Consider the following 25225-nt stretch of genomic DNA (forward strand, 5'->3'; position numbering starts at 1 on the left):
TGAATGTTTTTAGAGTATATTTCAAACCTAAATTCAAAGGATGAATTACGGTATGTAAAGATTTGTGAATATGTGTTCAACATACCTCATTGATTATTCCCTGGGTGTGTTCTTGATTGCCGATTCATTATTCACGCTAAATCTGTGTCCATGTGGAACGACATAGTCTATTAGTCACATTAGTGTCAGAAATACAATCTGTGAAACCAATCACGATACGAGACAAGACACGGGGCTCATATAGTTGATTTTTTTTCTTCTGATGCGCGCCGCAACAATTGTCTGAATAGAATGTTGATGACCTAATGTGACTCGTTGTCTACGACAAGCGCATGTCATGTAGTGATTACATTTATTATGTGCACATTCAATGTGCATGATATTGGGTTGAGAACTCGTTATAACACACGCGTCCTCGTCCAATATATTCTACACTGGTTACCTATAATTTGAGGAGTATGTTCGTGGATTGTCAACTGTCCACACACATGATCAATGTGCATCTTCCTCAAATGATGCCTGTCCGGTCTAGTTGACAGAAGCATACGGTGTTACATCTGACCATGCAGACTTGAAGACCATCCATCGTAGACAGTATAGAGCTCTCTTCAACATTACAGTACGTGTCAGTAAAGGCAGTAGTTCATCGGTCAATTTTGCTATCTTCAGTAGACAGCATTGTGTGGCGTCTATACGCATTGTACGATCGCAGTTTGGGAACACATGGTACACGGGACTGTAGGGACCAAGAACACGTTACTATGCCAGAGGACACTAACTTGGATGATACAAATATCAAGGCGACTGACTTTTCAAATCAGTCGTACCGTTTTAAAAGATTCAGGCTGCGAAGGGTAAGTTTAAGAACATGATTCCTCAATATATTTGTGTATACAGGAGTATCATGCTATACCCACGTGTTGCTTATGGCGTCTGCTTATGATTGAAGAATGTTGGACGTGCTGAACACGATTTCAGCAAAACATTCACCCGGAAACATCGGCAAAAGCCTATTTAAGATGATACTTTAAATAAGGGATTAAAGTCATTCCGTCTCGATAACCCCTTGCCAGGGGCTATTATTCCTCAAGTGCAGTTAACTCGAACACAGTCTCAAGGTTTTTGTATTTAGACGTGCACAATTTTGCTTATTATAAGATTTCAAAAGACTAATTTTTTGTTACATAATGCACTTATGAGGTCGCCTTCATCTTGAATTTACGCATCATGCTAGAACAATCCGTGACTGTCAGACCGTGTCTTGCAGCATTTCCAAGCTATTGCGACCCATTAGAGCTTAATAAGGCACGCACATCTAAAGAGCGAGGAGTATAATTAAACAGATTAAAGTACATGCGCCCAGTTGCTGAGACACCCCCCCCCCGCCCAACCTCCTCCCTCACAGGTGAAGTGCACCATAATGATGTATTTAGTAAACGACAACTCGATACACTGTGAGGATTTGATATCTCTGTCATCACTGTGCAAAGGACTGCTCCCCGGGTATTACTGCACTAATCCCGAACATTTTTTACTAGATGAATTCTCATTTGGAGCATGCCTATGTTTTCATTGGCTCCTTCAATATTTATGGTATGCGATGTACATATTGAAGCCATGTGAACATGTTGGTTATTTTCTTTAAAGTTTACTTGTACTTAGTTTCACTGAATGAAGTAGCATGAAAACGGTCTGACAAATTATTACATTTAGTGCACGGTGAACTTTTAGGCCTAATCATGTTTCATAACCATGGTAACAAGTATTAAGTGTGGGGGGGGATAAATCTACTCCGCCATATGTTGAATATATAGAAAGACAGTTCTCTAAAGAGCAAATTTTATACCTGGCGATTAGATACACACATGGTGTTACAGCAAGCCGAGTATTGATACCTCACCATGCGATGCCTCAAATCATTATAAGTGGGGTCTCATAATGCTTTTTTTAATTTACACGTTGGTGTCAATCAGCCAATGGATTAACCAATCGAGCGGAATGTCGACGGTAATAGCAACAAAGTGTTCCATTGTAAACTCTTGACGTTGTAAAAAGAAACATGTTTAACAACAGCAAAAACCTTTTCCTTTCAGACCAATTAATTATAGAATCACAACAACATGTAACAAAATAACAGGTTACTTTGTGACAGAGTACTTTCATCTCCACTCTTTGAAATTCGATATCAGGAAACTCAGCTCACCATCTTAAGGCTATACAACCATCCCCGAACAACTGGACACACTTTTATAAGATGATCACAAATTAATCTCCCTACATATCAAGATGTACCCCACAGCAACTTCCCGAATCCCTTCCATCGGGTCCCCCCACCCCCCCCCCCCCCTCAGTAAAATCCATCATATACCCTGAAGGTTTAAAGTGACTGCGTGGTGTATCATCAATGCACTATGGTATTGTATCAGATTGTCCTCTCTGTCAATATAATAATGCAACCGCGACAAATTTCACACCAGAGTAATGGTTCTTCGCTTGGGCTTAGCGTGAAAAAAATCACGGTGAAGCAGATAATTATGCGCCCTCAGTGGCCGGTCTGTTATTTTTCTTGGGAATGATCTTCGTGTCTGGGGAGTTTTCGCTCCATCCATCCAATCAAGAAACTAAAACTTAAAGAACCTTGGAGTAATCAAGGTGGATGGATTTCTTCGAGGTGTCGTGGGTGGTTGTTGACTAATGGAGCGTTTTATCTCAGTCGTTCATGAACACTTTGGTTAAATAAGCACACCAATAAAACGAACACAATTTGAAGCATTTGTTGTAAGTATTTAACGTTATAACGTATTTAGTTTCAAAAAGTGAATGGTATACAGTGCCGATTGTACGAGACAGTCCCGTTGTATTGTTGTAAAAACAAATTAATTCTTGCATTGAAACTGCAACCCAAGTTCATGATTCAAAATGGCGGCTGCTCTGCTTTGCATGCAGGAAACAGACTGCAATTTCGTACATACTCGCTTCACCTTCAGTGTGTTAATTTTGTTTGACGCAGTTTCGTTTTAAATATCTGTGTGATGACACTCACAACATCAATGAAAAGCACATTGGCGTGAATGTATATATAGAAGGAGCGAACAAGAGCAAATCAAACATGGCGGAGTTGAAGGTGATTCTCAACAGCATGCACTCTACATAAATAGGGCAATGTGTTCAATTTACATGTCAGATATCCCACCTTGCATCTCAATTAGGGTCAAGTCATTCTAACCCACAAAACGCAGCTGCAAAGACAACGTTTTAACAATCGAAAAAACGTTCCATTGATTTTTTTCGGGGCTGTTTTCAGTGAGCTGAAAGCTGGAGCGCATCCTCTTTTTTTGAATTCCCTCGAGGTGGGTCCAAATTGTTGTTGAGTGTGGGGCTTTGAGTCCATGTACCAAAAAGGTCCTGCGTGGAGGGTGTCTCTGATCTTCAGGTGAATAAACAGAGGCTGCTTTAGAGGTCAAGAAGGAGGAAAATATCACTGGCTTATTAGTATTTTGCTCTATTTGCTTCCTTAATACTGAAGACATTAACACATCATATGCCATCGCCACCTCGACCCCCAAGGGTAAACTCGAGCGAAATCAATGTGATTAGCGCAAGCCTTCTGCTGCATTGCGCCATTTATTCACATCCGATCAAAACATCAGACACTTCGAGGTTGTGATAGATTATCATGCGCCAGTTTATAAACATTTCGACAAAACGTTCGCCTGTAACCAACTGAAATGCATTTTTATCAATTAAAGGTTCTTTGACTGGTCTTAACCCTTACTCGGTCTATTTTAATGGAACTTTCCAATGGACTTTTCCAGAGGGATTGTATAATTGATAGTACGGGTAGAGATAACACACAGATCGGGGCCACGTCTAATTATTATATATATCAAACTGTAGGACGAAATGGTAAAGCCTAAACAAAGCAATAAACACCATTCATTTATGAGTCATGTCCAAAGTCATTAATATTGTTGTGATTTATGATGTTTAGGAAATTAGGCTGAGACAACACGAAGGACATGCAAAGTCACTTGTTATTATAGATGGATATACAACTAAAATAAAAGCCTACATTTTCATAACCCCGACGTTTCAGGTCAGAAGACACATGTTTACAAGGACCTGGTAATTAATTGCTAGGAGTACAGCATTACAGTGGACAGATGTGCCTCGCTATAATGCAGAGCAATTGCTCATTGGATTCGTTTAATTTTGTTTTTATTCTAACCGTATTCTTGTTGTAATTTTAAAGGCAGTAGATACTATTGGTAATTACTCAAAATAATTTTTAGAATAAAACCTTTCTTGGTGAAGTAATGGGAAGAGGTTGACGGTTTAAAACACGACTATCATCATATGAAAGGAGTGGATAGAGAAGCAGCGTAGCAACTTCTACCTGTCCACACTCTAATCCAGATCCATACAGCCAAGCTCTGATGATGGATCCAAAGCAATCAATTTGGCCCCCAATTCGGCCTTAAAGCCCCCATCTGTAAATGTTTGCCGCGGTGGTACACATTCGCATTGTAAAGCATTCAGATTGTACTCGCAGAGAAAACTTGTTCACATAAAAACCACATCCGTAGTTTCTCTCCTTGACTTTATGCTCTCTAGCCCATCTCCCTCTCGCCCCCTGTGCCTCCCAAAGTAAAGAAGGTAGTGAGAATGCATGTCTTGCTGAGGCCTATAAATTGATGAAGTTCTTTATGCCAGCATGCCCGGTCGCTAACATTAGTGTCAAAGTCCACAGTTGTTTCCTATTTTATAGAATGACAGTATGAGCAGCTGGGTAATCTGGCGTGAATGGGATTTAATATTCACTATACCTTTTGGAGATCGAGAACAAAACAGAAAAAGGAACACAAAGAGTCCCCATGCTCCATTAGGAATGTTTTGTACAAAGTATAGAGGGACAAAGAAAAGAACAACAGATGTCTCCAAAGGGATACAAAAATTAGAATATGTAATCTATAAAATAGGGTATCCCGAAGTACCAAGTGTTCGTCAATGACAAATTCAGTCGATGTTCATGTGACCGCCGTAAAAACCCTACAATGTTAGTATTATAGAGTTTTCTCTTAAACCACACCAAATATGCTTTAGTTCGTTCATATTAATTTTCTATAAAGTTTAATCTACGACCAGACAAAAATTCGCCGCACGACTTTCTCAAATGTGTTGCATCCAACGACTCAAATATCAGCGGGATCCATGGTAACGTGACGTCATACTTCGGTGCTTAGAGTCCACATTTCCCAAGGATTTGCTCGGATACAATTACGGAGAGTAGTGATGTGAATGACCTTAATATTGCGCATGGACAAAACAAAATGAACATCTTTCTTTCCCTGCTTCAACAATTGACAAAGTGAACATAATCAGTGTATTCGACTCGTGGTTGTCGCCATAACACACAACCTTTACAGACTGACTAATGTGTACTTTGAGTTTAAGTATAGATTTCCACCCCGCCAGAGTTGTTTTGTTCGTCTTCATTTAAGCACGCGGGGTTTCCATAGTGACGGGCCTATAGAAAATGTACGCATGGTATTACAAGAGTGAGTCGTGTGTAGCGTTTGGGTTGAATTGAGGCATTTGATCTGGTTTTGTGATAACGAAATTGTGTGAAATAACATGGCCCCTAATATTGGCTCAATACCTTTTTAGTTAATGTTTATAACCCAAGTGTAAAATTTAATTTGTGATGTTATTTTCAAGTCTGTGATCACATTATGCAAATTTGAGCTGTCGTTTTGAAGCCTCTGTCAGGAAGTTTACTGATTCTCGAGCAACGCATCCCCCTACACTGCAAAAACTGGGGTGTTAAAATTGACACTAAGAGAGATGACCAAGAGAGAATATAACTTAACACCACATGGTGTTAACATAACACCAATGTAATTGTATTTGCAGAAATAAGTGTTACTCTAACACCTCGTGTTGTAAATTTTGATTCTCTCTTCGGTATTTAAAATATATCAGTAAAAACCACAAGAGAAACTGACTGGCTAAATTTTTAAATGATTTTTGGGGTTGACCAAAGAATTGACTAGACTGGGATTTGAGTGGGATTCGAACCAACGACCCCGGATTAACGTGCCGGCACGGTAATCCGGAGGTCGTTGGTTCGAATCCACGTTAATCCGGAGGTCGTTGGTTCGAATCCCACTCTAGTCAGTTCTTTGTTCAACCCCAAAAATCGTATCTATAATTATGTGACATCACCCATGGTGTCGATTTTAACAAGCCAGTTTTTTCAGTGTAGTAGCTCATTTATTGACACTCATTGTTTGTAATCTTCAAACGTTTCGTGGACAAAATAACACAATTTTTCTGCTAATTCAAAACTTCTTTGTTACCGAATTTGTGGACTCCCCTGGCCCCTAATGACCGAGTAGAATACCGTATCCAAGTGAGTCGATATATTGTGACGGTGGCCCGGACCGCCCCTCATTTATCATCATAATGTACGGGCTGTTTCTTCTTCTCCTCCTCGGGAAAAATCTATATATCTCCGCGAAACTAAGTCGGTCTGGCAAAACAAAAATTATGCTTGACTTCAGAGACATCCGAGTCGAAGAAAATATTGGGGGGGGGGAGCATTGAGTGGGAGGTTTTAGGGAGGCAGTTTGTGAATATCAAATGGCGACTTATCTTTGAGATGCTTGCTAAATTTGTCTTTTTATAAAATATTTAAAATGGCGGTAAAATGTGTCGACACCTTTACTCCACCTGTAATGCAACCAATTATACGCCTACTATTTCAGAATTGATCTATTTTAAGTTAATTTTCAATGAGTTATAATTTGCGAATCGTACTTTTGATTTTTTGTGTGTTGTCGCTTTGGCTGTACTGTTTTGAGAACAATGTGGCTCACCAATATTGTCGTCTAGTTTATAATGGGGTATGGATTATAGGCATCAAATAGCTGTTGTCTGCATAAGGTGTATTTTCACAGTTTTCACTGATAACATTCAACCGTTGTTTTTATTGAGGAGTTTGGAAGACATGTACCTGGGTTTTATTAGAGTCGGGTTATTTGAGATTGAATGTCAGACGGTGAAAGCTGGTCAGTCAGCCGACGGTGGAATTTTCATTGGGTAATGTGATACGAGAGGTATTTTTTGCTGCAGTTTAATTTTCTTTTCTATTATTACTCCAGAATTATGTGATCAAAACGAGGCTCGTATAATGACAAGGAAGTCTTTTTTAGTGTGTGTTTTTGTTCAAATTGAGACAACGTGCGTTGACATCCAAGGACTGGTCGTGATGGGCATCCATGTTCAGCCAGTATTCTTAAAACTTAGTGCATTTAACATGCAACATAGATGGCTTAAGCTCAATAAAGATTAATGTTATATATGCACGTGGACAGAAATCATGATTATGAGTGTTAAGGGCACTGTACCCTATTGGTAATAATTAAAAATAACTTTCAGCATAAAAACTTACTTGGTAACGAGCAATGTAGAGCTGTTGATGGTATTATATTGTGAGAAACAGCTCCCTCTGAAGTAACGTAGTTTTTTAGAAAGGGGTAATTTCTCACTCAATATTAATAACAGACTTCTGGCCTTGAGCCTTTTGTATGCATCTGAAAGCACACCCACTGTGCAACAATGGTGTTTTTCCGTTCATTGTTCTCTGCAACTTCGATGACCAATTGAGTCACCATTTTTCACAGACTTTTTATTTTATTCATATTCTGGGGATACCCCAAGTGAGAAAACTGGTCTTTGACAATTAGCAACGGTGCCCAGTGCCTTTAAGTGTGAATAGTTATATCAATAATGAAATAAATTAGTATTCAGTCTGCCGACGTTAAAATAATACCAAACCACAACCTACGCACTGTTACTGTACAAACTTGTCAGCTCAGCTCTCCATGCAACGTTTCAGATGAATTCATAAGTGGATCGTGAGATGGAATAATGAGAGATTTCTGATGATTATGTGGGGTTTCAAGTACACGGATGAAGCACCCAGAGTGCTACGGTTGCGATCAGATGCTCAGCAGCTGGTCTTGGGGTTTGCCTCATTTATTATCGACCTGACAATCTGATCGCTTTCTTGTGCCCAGATTAGTTGGGTTTATGTCTCTTCATGGATGTAGGCCTATCAACATCATCATCATCATTTAGGCTGTGTTCATCCAGTGTAAGATGTAGCCCTTCTCATGTAGACGCCATTCATTTTTATTTCTTGCAGTTCTGGTTCCATGTTGTTCCGGCAAAAAACCCTGATGTCATCTCTCCATCTTCTTCTCTGTCTTATCTCTTGTCCTATTCCCTGGCCTTGTTGCCAGTCCATTATTCTTGTTGTCAATATATTGTAATTTCTTCGGGCAGTTTGGCCAGCCCATCTCCCTTTAGCTTGTTTTATTGTCCTTATGATGTCTCTTACTCCAATTTTCTTTCGTATTTATGTGCATTTAATCCTGTCATGTCTATAGGTCTCTTTAGTCTACGAGCCGTTGGAGCGAACGAGAAGTCGTCTGCTTGTATTCATCATTGAAGACATTTATACAAGATAATTACATAAACAACAATATTGCAATTATGAAATTCAGCAGACTATACAATGATTTATTACTAATCATTCAGCTTGAATTGGCCAATGTGAGGTGCAGTGTCTGTGTTTTATTGTACTTTTACTTTATTGTTGCAATTAAGATTAATTTTCTGTTTGAGAAAATGATCTGCTATGAAAGCATAGAACTAGACGCTAGATTTTGGATCGAGACTCAGTTAATTTGGTAGTCTTGGTTCCAAGACCATTGGTGTTGCGCGGTCACACACAACCAACGTTCCGATTATGCACGGCAAAAACTGTACACGCTTGTAATGAACGAACGCTAGCGGGCGCTCTGTTTCTCTGATTTAGATCTCACCATGTGAGATCTAAATCAGATAAAATGGTGAGATCTAAATCAGAGAAACAGAGCGCCCGCTAGCGTTCGTTCATTACAAGCGTGTACAGTTTTTGCCGTGCATAATCGGAACGTTGGTTGTGTGTGACCGCGCAACACCAATGGTCTTGGAACCAAGACTATTAATTTGGTCAATTGGGACGACTGAAGGATGATGTTTGGACGGCGATTGTAGCGGGGAAAAAACCGATTATCTTCTATAAGAATAACGAATGAAACGTATATATACCATCACAGTTGTGCAAACTTGAGCTGACCAGTAATTGCATTTATTACATGGAAATACATGTGTGTACAAGTCGCCCCCACCCTCCCCCAACTTGGACGTAGCTTATTTCATAGTACAGTTTTCATCAAAGACGATAGCCTTGGGAAAGTACATCAGTACATCTATGGCATTTCATGGATGTCTTTCAAACTAGCATAAAATACATCACTTGATCTGCTTGAAAAATAAATATTGTGAATCGGAAGCAACGATGGGCTACAATGGTGCACCCTTTATACCAATCTTTGGTTATATATGGTTTGTGAATTGTTAGTTACATTTTACAGGTAAAACATGAACATTACAGACAGAGTAAAATTGGGTTTAGTATTCAAAAGGAACATTAAAATTAACACAAGCAGACAACTTTATGCAGACATGTCTGGAATCATTTCAGACACATGCACCGCATGAATCTGATGATATCGATGGAGCACTTCATCAAGTCCACCCACTCCAAAAAACAGCCCCATACGTCACTACCATTGCCCTACATAAGAAAAGGCTTCGGGGTACCAAACATTTGCGTAGATCATTGATCACAATTCAATGCGATGCAAGAGTAAGAATTATACACCCTTCCACCATGGTCAATTTCAAAACAGTGGAATGAAGCCCACTTTGCGTGTTATAACTAGTTTGTAATCAGAAAATCATTCTCTGGTCTAATCACTAAATAGCGGAGAACCAATGTTAGGTGATCGAACCTTTCGTCTGCGCTGTAAAAATACTTCTTCAGTTTGCGATGAAAAATTATGTTTTCGCGTGAAAGAACAAACTCAAAAATTATTTAAATAGATTATCGTAAAATTATGAAAGCGGTAGTGTAGCAGATTAAGATCCTAAGTTTACGTTTGTTTGCTCGGTGTCCGCGTCATCAACATGATAAGGTCAGCGACTGGGGTCCGTACTATATACTTTGCACGCTGATGCCTGTGGGCCAGGCATGTGGGCAGGAACTTCAGTAAAACGCTTAGGGGGGAATGAAATCATAATCCGTACAATTCCAACGTGCTTTAATGTTAACCATTGACATTTGATGCATCTGGGGCATGTCCAGATTGACAAACAATACGAGAGGGTTTGGTGGTATTTTTCATTAAGGGTGCAATTGTAGATATTGACACAGGCTTTGGAACGGTGATGGGGAATGTACTTGTTACTTTAAACATCTACATGTGTTGAATCACTCTGTGTGTGTGTGTTTTGCCTGAACCGGATACCCTTGCGGTGAGGTACTGGTATCTCCGTTGGGATGCATTTGGTGAAATCAGAACTGCCGTCGACTCATCAGAATACTTCTAGGGTTATCTGCCGTCGACTTCACCAAACTCTTCCTAACTTAGGACTAGTATTAAAGTAGGATTTGAAACTTTAATGCATGGTGGAAGTACGATGTAGTAAAAGTTTGCGGTAACACCATGTAATGATACATGGTCACAAATAAGTTGGGCTAGTTCTGAAAAGAAGAAACCAACGATTCTCCTCAGAACCGGCCCAACTCGTGGCCTGTCTTGTAAAATGCATTTAGGGGGATTATCATTATACGCTGTTACCGCAAACCTTGACTATATAGGATTAATCTTAGAATTTAGGACGAGTAACCATGTAGACGTTAGGACGAATTGAACCCATCCCAAGTTGGGACGAGTAACTCGTCCTAACTCGAGATAGGATTAATTATTTAGCGTTTCGTGAAAATGGCTGCTGGTGGATACGGTTAATTTTGAGTGCACCAGAGTTTTTTCAAATGAACTTTGCATGGTTGATGGGAAATATCTTGTGAGGTTTATAATAGTTATACCAGTTGTCAAGCACCAGTTCTTTTGAGAACCAACACTACTCAAATAAGATGTCTACATGGTGATACCGTAAACCTCACATGATTATACTTCCACCATGCAAAGTTTCAAACCCTACTTATCTTGTTTTGAGTCGTGGTTCACTGTTCCTCCTCATCAGACCTCAGTTGTTGGTTTGAATGTTATTGTTATACTTCCTATATCGTATCATGATGTCATCAAATCTTCAATCATGTTCTGTATTTTTAAAGTTATCACATTCGCCTTTTTTAAAACTGAACGGCACTTTTAACATGTATTCCGTTTCAGTTTGTTTTCCTAAGTGTTTGTAATGTAAGACATTCGTCTGCTTGTGTGTATATAACCCTAAAGAACATGAACACACCCCGCGCTAATCGAGTAAACAATAAGTTTCCTTTAGGGTTCAAACTCAATACACGGTCCATGCTTGTACATAGTGCTCCACGGTGTTTATTCCCGATCCATCTACAGCTTGGTTGGCCGGTGGACATTTCACTAGACTATAAGAACACTGGTTTGCATCTGTTACGGAAACGTTGGCGATCGAAGCAAGCAATCGAGTGCCTATTCTATTTCCACATAACCCTCTACTTCAGTGTACCATGTATACAGCTATGACCAATATGAGTCACTCGAGATTTATATTGTAGAATTTATATTTTATAAGAAAACATCGTAGTTGAGCGAGCTGCGGGAGTGCGAAGTTGTGTTTATTTTTATGGTTTGGTTCCGTTTTCCGTATTTGTTTTGCCATTACGAATGTGAGTATAAAAAAATTATTGCCTGAAGCCCAACCCACAATGTAACTCCAATCTACATAATGCTGTAGGCCTATATGGTGGTTCTATCATGCACCGGAACAGAGATGGAACAAAATTTATAATTTCGTCAGAGAAAACTGCCAATGACGTTTCCCCCAAATTCAGGCAGTCACATGATTGTTTGCGCCCTGACGTCGCTTGTATTATCATTCATACAAATTGTATGTTTAGACTGCAAATAGAAGCTGCCAAAATCCGATACCCGTCCAATTCAAATGTATTAAGTTTCTATACTTGTCCGAAACTAGACTGCTCTAAATATACACACTGTTCAAACTGTTTCCAATTAGGGAAGATCATGCAAAGTGCTTTAAACCTAAGTTAGCCTACACTCCATCTGCGAAATCGAGCATTGATAAAGCATGGAACTGGACTCGGCGCTAAAATACTGCATTATGTTTCTTCTGTTGAAACTCTATCGTCTTTCACTCAGCGGTTGAGAACTATAACCTTGTGGCAGAGACTAGTTTATATATAATAATTGTTCTGAACATCGGTGAAAGTTAAAGATTCGTCATGCTTATCAGCTCAAAAACAAAGCACAGGATTGAAACTTAATGAAAAGGGGAACGATTTGGGGCTTATTTACAACGGAATACTTATCTAGTTCATTTACCATTGTATCATTCATCCAGATAAATATTTCCATGAGAAATAATTGCCCAATACATATGGCCACGTGACGTCATTAAAGTAGGGCGCCCTTGCCAGCAAAGGTTGCTCATGGGCCCATCATGTTAGCTGCGCGTTGTGAATGTGCGTTTAACCGCCAATTGTCCATTAGGAGATCGCATTTAAAGCCCAGGACACAATAAACAATATCCATAGATTTACGTTTTACTTACACGGTTTGAAAATACTTATTACTTACTGAGGTGCTGCAGTTTTTGAGAAATTAGTCAAACAAGCCGCGAAAATAATTTTCATCAATGATACCCCAAATACCAACGAATCGTTATCCGTCTGTTTTTCTCTGTTTTTTTCCCCCTATCTCAGTTTAAAATCCACGGTTTCACCCGGCTGCTGTTCCGCTGGAAGGCCAGCGTCTACAAACTCTTGTGGCGAGAGATGTTGATATTCCTGTTGATGTATGGCTTAGTCAGTGCCATCTACCGCTTAGCACTCCAACCTGACAGCCAAACCAAATTCGAGCATCTAGCCGTCTATGCCTACGACTATACCAAAGTGTTCCCTATAAGTTTCGTACTCGGCTTCTACGTGACAGTTGTTTTTGACAGGTGAGTTTGATGTATATTCATTTCAGTTTTACCCATACACCAATGTATGTTAGCGCTGTATACTCAGTATTTTCCCGAGTTCTGTGGGGAAAAACACATGCATGTTACTCTGGTAGGATTCGAACCCACAAATTCTAGAGCAGTGTCATGCCAACTAGACCACCTAGATTGCCCGGTAGCTAGAGTTTGATGTAGCTGTTTACATCATGAACACATTTTTCTTCTTCACGCAGCATCTTGTATTTTCCTTGTTAATAATTCGTGTGAGGCAAACCGAGTATAAATAGCAGGGAAGTCATGACTATACAGTTGTTTGCAGAGTACACGACAAAACGGTTGTCAGTAAAAGACGCATTTAGCCAAATTGTACAATATTGGTCACGTACTTTTAGAATCAAGGTCAACCTGACGTAATACAACCATAATGTCCCCATTGCAATATATGGCAGTCCATACAATTGACTGTTTATATGCGAATGGTGGACCTATATCTTATGTAGGCCCCCTATGGTATATTTTTCAATACTTGTTTGTAATTATTCAGGGAGGTAGATGACGTCACCGGCGCTCATCAAACTGACCACGCCCATTCAATGCATAATGCAATGTCACAGAGCGACCACACACACATTGACAATAATTAAAGCTCACTGCACGTTTATCCAATGAAATCACCGGTTCTGTAAAAACCAATACCTGTATTTTCTTGCGGATAAAGAGGGAGACCAGTCTGCTCAACACACAACTCCGCATCAGCTTACCCACACACGCCCTCTATTGAGATTTTTAACTCTTACTGAAAGTACATAGACTTGTTCCCTGTCTTTATCACCAAGGTCAAATACGATTCATTCGATTATAATGTGTTTTTGTGACGCATGCAAGTATGTTGCTTTGCTGGTATGCATGCGTTGAACCCCAAGGTGCAACTGCCGCGTACGAAGCCATGTAAGAGCAACCGAATTGTCAAAGCATAGTGTGCACCCGAACCAAGCGACTTCAGCTGTGTTGACTTATTATGTGGCATCCATTGATATCAGCTCCAACATTGCTGTTTTCGAATGCATTCACACGTTTCTTGTGTTTTCTGTGGGAGGATGGAGATTACCATATTGTTTGGGTGGGTAGTGCGGGCACGAGGGTTCTTGACTCTGGTGGTTTGAACAATGTACGCACTCGCTCTCGCCACAGTTTTAAAACTGAATGTCAAATCTTGGGCCGGTGTGGCAGGAGCTTCTGTGTGCCCCGCCCCCTCGGAGATTCGTCCCCCATACGGCAACTGTGTATACATTTCTTCTGATAGCGCCCTCTTTTGAATCATCCTCGTCCAACCCATCGGGGACCGAATCTCAGAGGGACCGAATTCCCTGGGACATCGGCAGTGGCTCTTGTCGTCACGCTAGTGGCAAAGGGAAGAAACTAACGGTACCATTCTTTTTCCGGTTGAGATTGCTTTGACCCTGCCCGGACATTAACGGTAGGGGCCCCGTTCATGTTGTGCCCAGCTGTCGGTCATCACTTTATAACTCGGTATACCACTAGGCTCCTTACCGAGCAAGCCAAGGTCCATACGCGCCAACACTCCCGGGGGTACTCCTGATGACCGTAACACCGTTTCGGGTGGTGCTTTTTTACATGAATGGTTTACACAGTATGCATACAGATTTTATTGCCGCTGTAATGACATTAGCCCTGGAAATGAGAGGCATTTAATTTAATCAGCTTTAGAATTGCGGGGTGCTATTACTGCAACCGTATACTGGATGTACTATTTTTTTGAAAGGATGATGAATAGTGGGATAGTAGCACTTCACTTTGAAGAAGAAACCATTGGAATTGTCATGAACAGCACGCCATTAAAGTTGATATCATTGATTGTACAGTCATTGCAGAGAATATTGATTTATACACCTTGGTGGTCATTTTATTTGTCCATAATTGGACGTTAGTTTCTTTGATTAGGAAAGATGGTTCAAGATTGCGTTGTCCATTTGTCGTGGTCTTACTTTTTAGTGGATGGGTGTAAAAAGGGTGATTGAATTTGGTAAAAAACAATCACCGTTTCAGAAGAGTTTCTTCAATTTCAATGACTTTAGACTCTATACCAAAGAGGGAAAATAGTTTGTTAAAATGAGTGCAACATAAATCTGAATTATTAATGTATGTATGGTTTATACTGCTCCATGTGTTTGTTTACAGTTGAGACGATATGTAACAATTTAAATAAAGGATGCATCGATGTATAAAATCAGATGACTTGGCAAACTAAACTAAATAAAGAAAGATTAATCACTGAGTTGGATGGAACATAGAATAATGTCCATTTTGTTTACCTCGCTAATGAATCTATTAATTCTGTTTGCCATCCTCTCCGGTAGTATTCCGGTGAGTCGGAACAAAACCACCCCAATTTGCTCAGGCCGAGTACCCACGCCATACGGTTGCGTGCTGGGCTTGATTTCATTAGGCGGTAATCAGTGAGTCCGGTTATAGCCGTCCCGGCAGCGATGACAGCTTGCTGAGCTGGATGCATAATTCTGATTATTTTATACCGTGGACTAAAAAGGGTTCCCGTGTGCTCTCAAAGCGAGTGGGAAGAGAGAACAAGGAGAGTGGTAGGTCCATGACTATCATAGCTGAATCAAGAACAGGGCTATTTAAAAATAGCGAGAATCCATGAGAGGGGAAGAGGGAGAGAAAGCGTCAATCGATGGTGATCAAATAAAGACATTTTATACGAATTATAAATTTCTGCACTTGTGCTATGTGTGTTGGCAAAGTATTCAGGTTTTATATGCAGGTTGGAAGTGAGCGCAATTGACCTGAATTTCGTTGCAGCTGTTATTTTGTTTTAGTATTCCCTTGCCCACGAGATGAGTCTGAAGTGAAATGGTCTATTCCTAATCTATCTTTTTGAAATGTAAAAGTAAAAAGAAATGAAAAACTCAATACTATAAATATTTAACACTATAAATATTTAAAATGTCTTTGTTATGATTGTTGCACTGTGCCAGTATGGTGTTTTTCAAGTTTTTTGTTTGTTAATGAAAAAAGTTAGTACATGATGGCCAGTATTCGACATGCAATCAATAATGATGATTTACTTCTTTGTCTTTGACGATACCATGTGGAAAATGTACAGCACAAGTTGAGTCCTCTTATGTTCTAGTTATAATAAGCATAAAGGCTGATGATCAAAAGCCTTTTATGTATGGTTCTATGGTGACTAACAGAACATCTTGCTGTTCACCGCCGGCACTCTGGCTACAAATCGTTAAAATCTCTCAATAGAGGTATCGCTGTGGCCCTAACGTGTCTATCGGTAAAGAGTTCGTTCACACCTCTGACATTAGACTTGGTTCCAAGTCTGTGACCGTGGCTTTTAGTCTACCCGATAGGCAATACATTATTGCCTGCAATAGCGCTCTCTTGTCAGATTAACCTCTGTCATTTGCCTTAACGATCACCATATTGCGTGGGGGAGTTTTTCGTGGCTGATGCAGAGAAATAAGCACAATCTTAGACTTGAAATCAAGTCTACTTTGAAATCAATCAAATGATTCGTTTCTTTACAAACATTATACAGGTGGTGGACTCAGTTCAAAGCTATCCCATGGCCAGACCGCGTGGTATACAACGTAGCTGCCCATGTGCTTGGCAATGACGAGGAGGCACGCATCATACGCAGGACCCTCGTGCGGTACGTCAACCTGTCCGCAGTTATGATCTTCCGAACCGGTAGCAAGAGGGTGAAGAAAAGGTTCCCAACACTCACGCATATTGTAGAAGCAGGTACGTAGTTGGTAGTGAGTTAAACGCTCCCCTTCAAGGTTACCACTTTCAATCCCAGAAGGATGACACTTTGCCCTTACACACGCCAACTTATGGGGTACTTTGTGGGAAGTACTTTGGTGAAGAAACGGTTCCCAACACTTGCGCATATTGTAGAAGCAGGGTACGTTGGTAGTGAGCACAATGCCCCCTCCATGTCAACCACTTTCAGTCTCAGAATGAAGACAAAAAAATGATGTAGGTTAAGAGTGCCCTTATACACACGCCAACTTTAAGGGGTACTTGTAACAATGGAACAATGCTACCCCACAAAGTTTATTTGTTATAAAGTGGTACCCCACAGAGGATTTCCTCAGAAAAGGGAATTATAATGGAACAACAATAGCAGGACCCTTGTATTCCGGATTCGTAAAGGGTTTGCGCTCACAAAACTTAACTTTATCAATTTGACAGTGCTTACTTACTTGTCCTCAAATCATGATGGTTCTCCATGCCTTTTTGTCCCCCAATTTTACAGTATTGTTGAACTCGAAGATAACTGCAACTATTTGTTTGCTGTTTGTGAACAGACCTTTACGGTGCGGCCATCTTGAATTTCTCCCATCGATATCAATAATTACCAAACCGAGAATGGATAAACTAAATAGTCTGGTTCAAATTTTTTAAATGATTATTAGCATTAAATATTGTTAGTCGATACGAGGAACATGACCAAGTATGGAGGCAGCACGATAAAGGTATGTCGTAATCAAACATAGCACGAAGCGGACAGCCAAATAGGAGCCTTGTGGATACACGTCACCTAAAGATACAGTATCAAACTAATTGAGTTTGATTGGACCAAGAAGTAGATAGAATACGTTTTCCAGCATGAGTTATCTCAAAAAATATTGATTATTATAATCTTTCTCTGCCCATCTCCTTAATTATACTCATGTATTAGGAATAATGACAGAAGAGGAGAGAAATATTTTAAGAGACCTGGCATCGGATCATCCCAAGTATTGGGTCCCTTGTGTGTGGTTTATAAACTTAACTCGGATGACGAGGAAACAAGGAAGGATAGTCAGCGATCCTGCCATGAAAACAATAGTAGACGTGAGTTCTCTTTGATACATGTTGAATTGATACTTCTTATTCACATTAGTAGGCCGTGTCCGAATTAGCGGCTACAGTTACGGCTACGGCTAGATTTTTGCGTCATCATGCGTTGAAGTATAGGAGGAGGTCCTTAGGAACACTTAGCAACAGTCGTAGCCGTGGCTGTAGCTGCCAATTCGGAAACGGCCTTAGGAATATTGTCACTCCATTTAGTACATGATCGCTTTTTACCAATTGTGCACAGTGCCTTTACCATTACCTCATTTGGAATGTATGCTAATGATGTTTGTAAGTGCCACTCGCACGTCCGCAGACAACCAAGGAAAGCATAATCTGGGCATCCTATATCGAACGCAATTACCTCAGCTGGAGTCATTATCGTGGCATTTCAACTCAGATTGGATCCAGCCAGGACCCCTGGGTCTTTAGCAACTATAGAATAATGGCTTTGCACAGCGGTTAAACTAATACAACTGAGCGCCAAAACAAAACAACTTCATATGGATGTTTTTTTCAGAGTATAATTATTTCTTTGTAGTTTGTTCTTTCCTGTGTGCCTGCAGGTAAAATTTTGCTCGTTGTGGCATGTAATTTTTTTAATGTTATTTTGCTTTCAGGAATTGAATAATTTCCGCGATAAATGTGATGAATTGTACGGATTTGACTGGATCATTGTACCTCTAGTGTATACACAGGTAAGCCAAAAACAAGCTCCAGGTTCCACCCCATAGTGGGCTCCGTGGCACGGCCTGAACCCAATTTCATAGAGCTAGCTTAACAATTATCTACTAGCAAAAATGAGCAGGATACCAGTCATAATTCGTACACTCGACACGGTGGCTTAGCTGGTAACCTTACTCTGGTAAGCATAACTTTGTTGTGCTTAACTCCTTTTTGTGCCTAAGCAGCTTTATGAAATAGGGCCCAGGTCGGTGTTAAGGCACATGCTTAAGTAGTCCTACCAATTGTCTAAAGCGCCATCTAAAGCAATTTCAGTGTTAGGCACCCCATTAGGTACCACCCTCAGACACGGATATCTGCTCGATACCTTTGATATCTAGCAACTTGATTGTTCAACTGTTTCGAGTCTAATTTCCGCCCAGCCGTCATCATTCTTTCTCAGCTCCCCATCACTGCCGTGGTTTTATTCTCGCCGACCGAATAGTCCCCCTTATATCCTCCGGGCCTACAACACAGTATACAATGTGTGTCATGATGGTTCACCAAACGGTAAATACCGCCGCTCTGTGCTGGTATAATATCTTCTGCCAAGATTGAACACAATCCTCGGGGTATTTACGAAACAAATACGCGGGATTAAACCGGGATTGGAGTGTAAATTCGCGGCTCGTGCAAACAAAAGAGAACCCTTGCCGTCATAATAAAACACGTCTGCTGTGTTTTTGATACCGGTGTGTTTGAAACTCAGTAAGATTTAGTTCAGAAGGATAGCTGACATGCCGATGCGATGAACATGAAACTGCTCATGAAAGTATGAAGTTTATAATAATAAGAAAATCTTTTTTTGTCGAGCTCGGACAAGCTAGATTTGTCAAGAACCTTTATACTTCATTGACAGACAGTAGCAACCATTTGAGAAGAAAAAAAACGATAAGCCAAAACACTTTCGTGTGTATTCGTCAAGTTCCTCATTTTGAATGTTTGAATTTAGAATGGACCCTTTACATTCTGAAAACATGGAATCTTTCTTTGAAGATGGTTCCCCTTTAACAAAGCAGCCTTCCTCCTTATTTGAAGATGAGATGAATCACACAATCCAGATTCTACTTTGTAAAATATTCCTCCGATGATTTTGAGCAGGCTGCTTTCTTCTGGAAAGCGAAGAGAAAAAACCCATAATCAATCGGGTTGAAATACTAGACGGATTGACGTATACCTTGGAGCAATATTCGCGGGAATAAGAACAAAACACGGACATGATGACGGAGAGCAGACGCGCGAAGGTGGACAAAAATAGGCGACAGGCATCGCTATATAGGAGAAGAATGAGAAAAAGCAAGGAGTGTTTGCTGAAAGTGAAGCTTTTTGGGGGATTCAAAGCGTAGCGAGGCAAAGTTTGACGTGTGTGGACGAATTCGAATCTATCGAGTTTTTGTTATCTCGAAGACAGTACAGTGATTATTATAGTGAGCATTATGTACTGAATACACGGTCTCCCGTTCTTTATGTAACGTTTGAGTGTCTGGAGAGCATAAATATTGAACGTTGAAAGAAAGTATTAATATGAACATGGATCCTCCTCAGTTTCAAAACCTTGTGTGGCAATAAATTAGCAAAATGCGTACGTCTTGCATGATTTACACATGACAGAGCCTAACACAAACAAAACACCCACACTGGTAATGACAACATACACGTTGAATTACAAGGTGTGAGACACAATGAAAAATGTTTGACTTTGACCCTGTCTTTAATTGAAGCAATACTTTTTCAGAAAAAGGCAAACTAGAATTTAATAATTCTCAAAGAGCACAACTAAAGTGAAAAAGCAAGTTTTCTTCTAATAACAATTAAAGAGCAATTTCTTCATTTAATGAACAACATCCCAAACTGGAGTAACAACACATCTCAATGTGTTTCTGGTTTGTACATCTCACCATGCTTGAAACCAATTTATTTAAGACATTATTTATTTACGAGCGCTCCGGGCAGCAATCACCCAAAATGATATCTTCCGAGATCTAACTCCGGCAAGTACACGCGGCGGTAAACGCTCACTCATGCTGCATTTTCATAATTTTGTTTCCCGCCCGAATGTGGTGTATGTAAATCTAAAATGTACACATTGTTACCGTGCTATGTGCCCAGACATTATGCATGGGAAGTCACTGCCGTATGGGCCCCGAAGCGATCGTATGTTGAAACACGGGAGGTCGGTGAGCAAATCTTAAAGCAAAATTTTTGGTTTTTGTCCCTTCTCCTTCCTCTGTCAATTTGGGATCGACCTTCAGTTTAAAAGAATTAAGATTGTTTGCAGTAGGGCAGGTATTAAGTTTTTAGTTGTGTTGCCAGTCTTATCAAGACAACTTTCTGGATAAGTAAAATACAACTCACGACAATGTTAACTTTAACTATTGTCTGAAAATAGTGCTTTTTATTTGCCAGTCCCTCGTGATAGACTCGATCATGTGATCGCGTAAATTTGTTATTTAAGAAAACGAGAGGAAAAGCGGTCAAGGCAAACTTGCAATTAGTCTTCAATTTGAATCAACATTTTATTGAGTCGCTATAAGGTGGGTGGCCCACAGGGAATTATGTCCACCGGAGATTCGGTCCCCCATATGGGAAATTAACATTGGCTGCAGGAGGAGGGTTCAAAAGAGGGCGCTATCAGATGAAGTTTGTATGTCATATTGGGGGAGCTGAAACACCAAACCTTCGGGGGGGGGGGCGGGACACACAGAATCTCCTGCCATAAGGGCATACAAGCCTGCTATTTACCACCATTCTTTACTGTGTCTTTTCTCTGTCGCAGGTTGTTACCATAGCAACGTATAGCTATTTTGTAGCTTGTCTTCTGGGGCGGCAGTACCTCGACCCGGATAAGAAGATCGAGGGACACACCATAGACTTGTTTTTCCCTGGCTTTACGCTTTTAGAATTTGTTTTCTATGTTGGATGGTTAAAGGTAAGATTTCTACTCAATCAAAATATGACGCACACGCAGCGTTGGGCGACAGAGGGCGGTCTAGGTCTTCTTTGAGAACGCACGTACAGTCTCATTTCATTCATCACCACTTGTGCTGTGTTCCGTTAGAAGGAGGGCTATCATCAATAAGAGATTTGCGTCAGAAAGTGCAACACTAATGTCTATCGGTTCAATCTTTCGACAGCCCATTTGCGAACATTCCATATGAATGAGTATTACAGTAAACTGTACTTTCATTGATGTTCCCTGAAGTCCTTTTACTCAACCATGTAGTCCCTACCAATGTTTCGAGGGATACTTATGTGTGTGATTTTTTTTCCCCTTGACTTTATTTCGAAAGGTAGCAGAAAATTTAATGAATCCATTTGGTGAGGATGATGATGACTTTGACATGAATTTTATTGTCGACAGAAATCTCCAGGTAAGATCAAAGTTTCAAATTGGGATGACTTTGTGATCGCTTAGTTAAACTGCAAGTTTCACAATTTGAACAGTAAAGTTAACCAATTGTTTGTAGTTTTAATATCAGTTTCAATTCAAATTGAAAACAACAAACAAATGTATATCTGTGAGGTAACTGGTTCTTAAGTGTGTATTTAAAAAAAAATCATAAATATGGTACTTCATTATTGACCAGTTTTTCGAACTCATTGACATTTTTTTCTGCAGGCTTGATAACAAATATCTACTGTAGAATCTTTATTTATAATTCTTACTGACCGTCATCTCGTTTATTTATGTTTATTATTTCAATTAATGACTATGTGCTGTAAATTTCAGTCATGATTGTGTAGCGGCTGGTGTAACTTTTTCATGTTTTAGTTTAAGTGTAGCAAAACATGTTGAGAAATTGGTGTGATATGTAAATTCAGTTCGTTTCAGACAATCGCTGTTTTGCTGTTTTGGTTCCTCTCCAGTTAAGTTTTCCCCCGGTGTTACTTTACCTTTTCATTGTTTAACTATTTCTTGAGTCCCCAAGTTTTTTCTATTGATTACCTTCTGTTCACTTTTTCCTGGTGATGATGTGAAATGTTTTTACAAAATTTCTGAACCCGACTGTTTGCTGTATGTTATTTTTCCAAAGATAAAATAATACGAATAACATTATCTTCATCCTGGTTTGGGACCAACTATAGTGTAGGGATAATTCTGACCTCGTGTGAGTGTTTATAAAGTAATTTCATATAAACACATGGTAATGGCGTCTTTACTCTTCAAGTATGTCAATCCTTTACACGAAACCCGATAATTCTGTAAAACTTGACAAAAGTTGTGTAAGAGTTTACATTGCATAATTACAATGTATAACTGAAAGTTACCATGGTGTTGTGTAATTGAGTTTTGGTAAAATTTTACAGAAATCGTGTACTATTTTACACAATTTGTTCACCCCACTTATGTTTTTACCATTCATTTTTTGTGTGTACTGTATGATACATTCGTGAGGACTTGTCTATACTGTGACTACAGTACTTTGGCTTACTTTCTACCGTTTACTTACTTGTTGCTAAATATGTGTTGTTTATCTGTAAGCGCCTTGTGGCCCTCGATTATAAATATTGTATTATTATATTATAATTATTATTATTCTTTTCCCAAAAGATAAGTTTTCTGGCGGTGGATGACCTGTACGAGATCAGCCTACCCATCGTTCGGGACCGACACTTTGAGTCATCCGTACCAGACATTCCTTACACCAATGCCGCCGTGAAAAACAAAGGGAAACCCTGGCAGGGATCCGCGAGTAAAGTCAGGTAAAGCGTGTACTTTGCCGAGCTTCTACGACGAGTCGAACTGGTTATGGCGGGCTGTTGTTTTCCATGTTTAGTTTGTTTGTCAGTTCAGTTTAGCAGTTTGCTTAGATTGTGGCATTAAAGCTGTTGTTTTCCAGTTCAGTTTATCTGGCAGTGGAGCTATTGCTTTTGTATTTCACATTAAAAGGGAAACATTTGTTTGTAATGTGTTTTATCAAGAGCAGATTTATGATCCGTATTATATTTCTACTTTAGATTATCCCGGAGGGATATGGCATTCACGTCAATGCCCAATAAAGTGTTCACAGAAGAAGACGAAGTAATGACCTGCAAACTCCACACAAATAGCATCAAGAAAAACCACATCGACACCCCTTCATCAGAAGAGCACATGAGTTCCCCACTACAAGAAAACCGGGAGGCAGCAGGCAACAATAGTTTCTCACACTTCAAGAGACCCCCACCTACGTACAACTCCTCCATGCAATCTCATCCGCAAGTTGGGTCTAGACCCCCGGATGATCTTCCCTTACCTCCTAAGAAACTTAGCCGATCCGCTGGGGAGAGGAGGAAAGACGGCCCAACCCAACCCACCAAGCGAGATCGGGCCGAGTCGGTAGCGTTACCGTCGGCTGCTGCAACCGCTATAATAGACGACTCGCCCAACTCGAGGTCGAGACAAGACGACCTTAACACCAGAGACTGTAGCAGTGATGATGAGGACGAGCGCTCGCCGCTAAGTAACTCTAACTACCAACAAATTAACATGAATCAAATTGTCAACGAGTCGGTGATATGACGAGGAATTGGTGTAGAATGTAAAAACTTCATCAAAACTAAAGTTCATGACGTTCTACCCGCGTGTGTTATTCTGTTTGAATGGTGGTTTGTATCTCTCCTGTTTTAACATACATGAACTCTTATGATGAGTTTGATATTCCACGAAGAAGTACGTGCGTCACATGGATAGTAGACTTGATTCAAGTCACTAAGTATATCCGGGCGTCAAAATGTAGCTATTGTGGTCCCGAGAATAGCGCGGCACAGGGTGGGGAGTTTTCTGATGTTAGGCGATGGGACTCAAAATAAAAGGACTCTCACGGGATTGGGACTTGAGTCAAGTCTTGGGGATCTGTGCCAGTCCTCATTGAGTGTGGAGAATGCTGTGGTAGAGTAGATGAGGAAACGCTATCCCATACTGTCGGCTTATGTTATTGAAACGAAAAAGTACAAGAAGTCGTTTTCGTCTGCGAGCTTGGGCTACATGATGCTGTCAGATTGAAACTTTACTATATCATGCTATGACGTCAAGCAGATAGTCCACTTTCCTGACACTGCAAGTAAACCTTGATCCTGCGTTTATTATGACTAACTTTGCTGTATTGCTTTCCCACCGGGTACGTGTTAAGGACCTTGTCACACGAGACAACTTTTGCAGGAAACTTGGAGGCAACCAATTTACCATGCATACTACATGACCACTTTGTTAGCAATTGGGTTATTTTTCAAACAATGTCTTACGACCCCAAGAATCATATGTGAACATTCCAAATGTGAAAGCCTTTTCTTCTCGGAGATTGCATGGTTGCCTGCAAATGACCTCGTGTTACATGGCCCTAAGCCCACGTGTTCTTAGTCCTTTGACATTTTGATAGATGAAACACCCATTAGGTGCAATACATCATTCTTAACATAGTTTCCAAAATCATATTATATATTGGTTTAGTAGAGTCAAAATACCTTTGTCTTTGTTTCAGCCTCCCTTAAATGGTCTGGGTCGGATTTCACAAAGGTAGTCCTAACTTAGGACTAGTCCTAGGCAATGCTA

At 40.1% G+C, this 25225-nt stretch overlaps 1 protein-coding gene across 1 annotated transcript; it reads left to right on the top strand.

Annotated features, from left to right (window-relative positions):
* The first annotated feature begins 381 nt into the window (after positions 1-381).
* Positions 382-25225, top strand: LOC117298474 (bestrophin-2-like). The gene is made up of 9 exons (XM_033781755.1): positions 382-854; positions 12839-13080; positions 16667-16872; positions 17816-17970; positions 18591-18668; positions 21470-21622; positions 21984-22064; positions 23246-23397; positions 23653-25225. Exons 1-9 carry the CDS (start codon positions 762-764, stop codon positions 24194-24196), a joined length of 1704 nt encoding a protein of 567 aa, XP_033637646.1. The 5' UTR covers positions 382-761; the 3' UTR covers positions 24197-25225.

This window comes from Asterias rubens, chromosome 1 (genome assembly GCF_902459465.1).
Source record: "Asterias rubens chromosome 1, eAstRub1.3, whole genome shotgun sequence".
In the NCBI taxonomy this organism is placed as follows: domain Eukaryota; kingdom Metazoa; phylum Echinodermata; class Asteroidea; order Forcipulatida; family Asteriidae; genus Asterias; species Asterias rubens.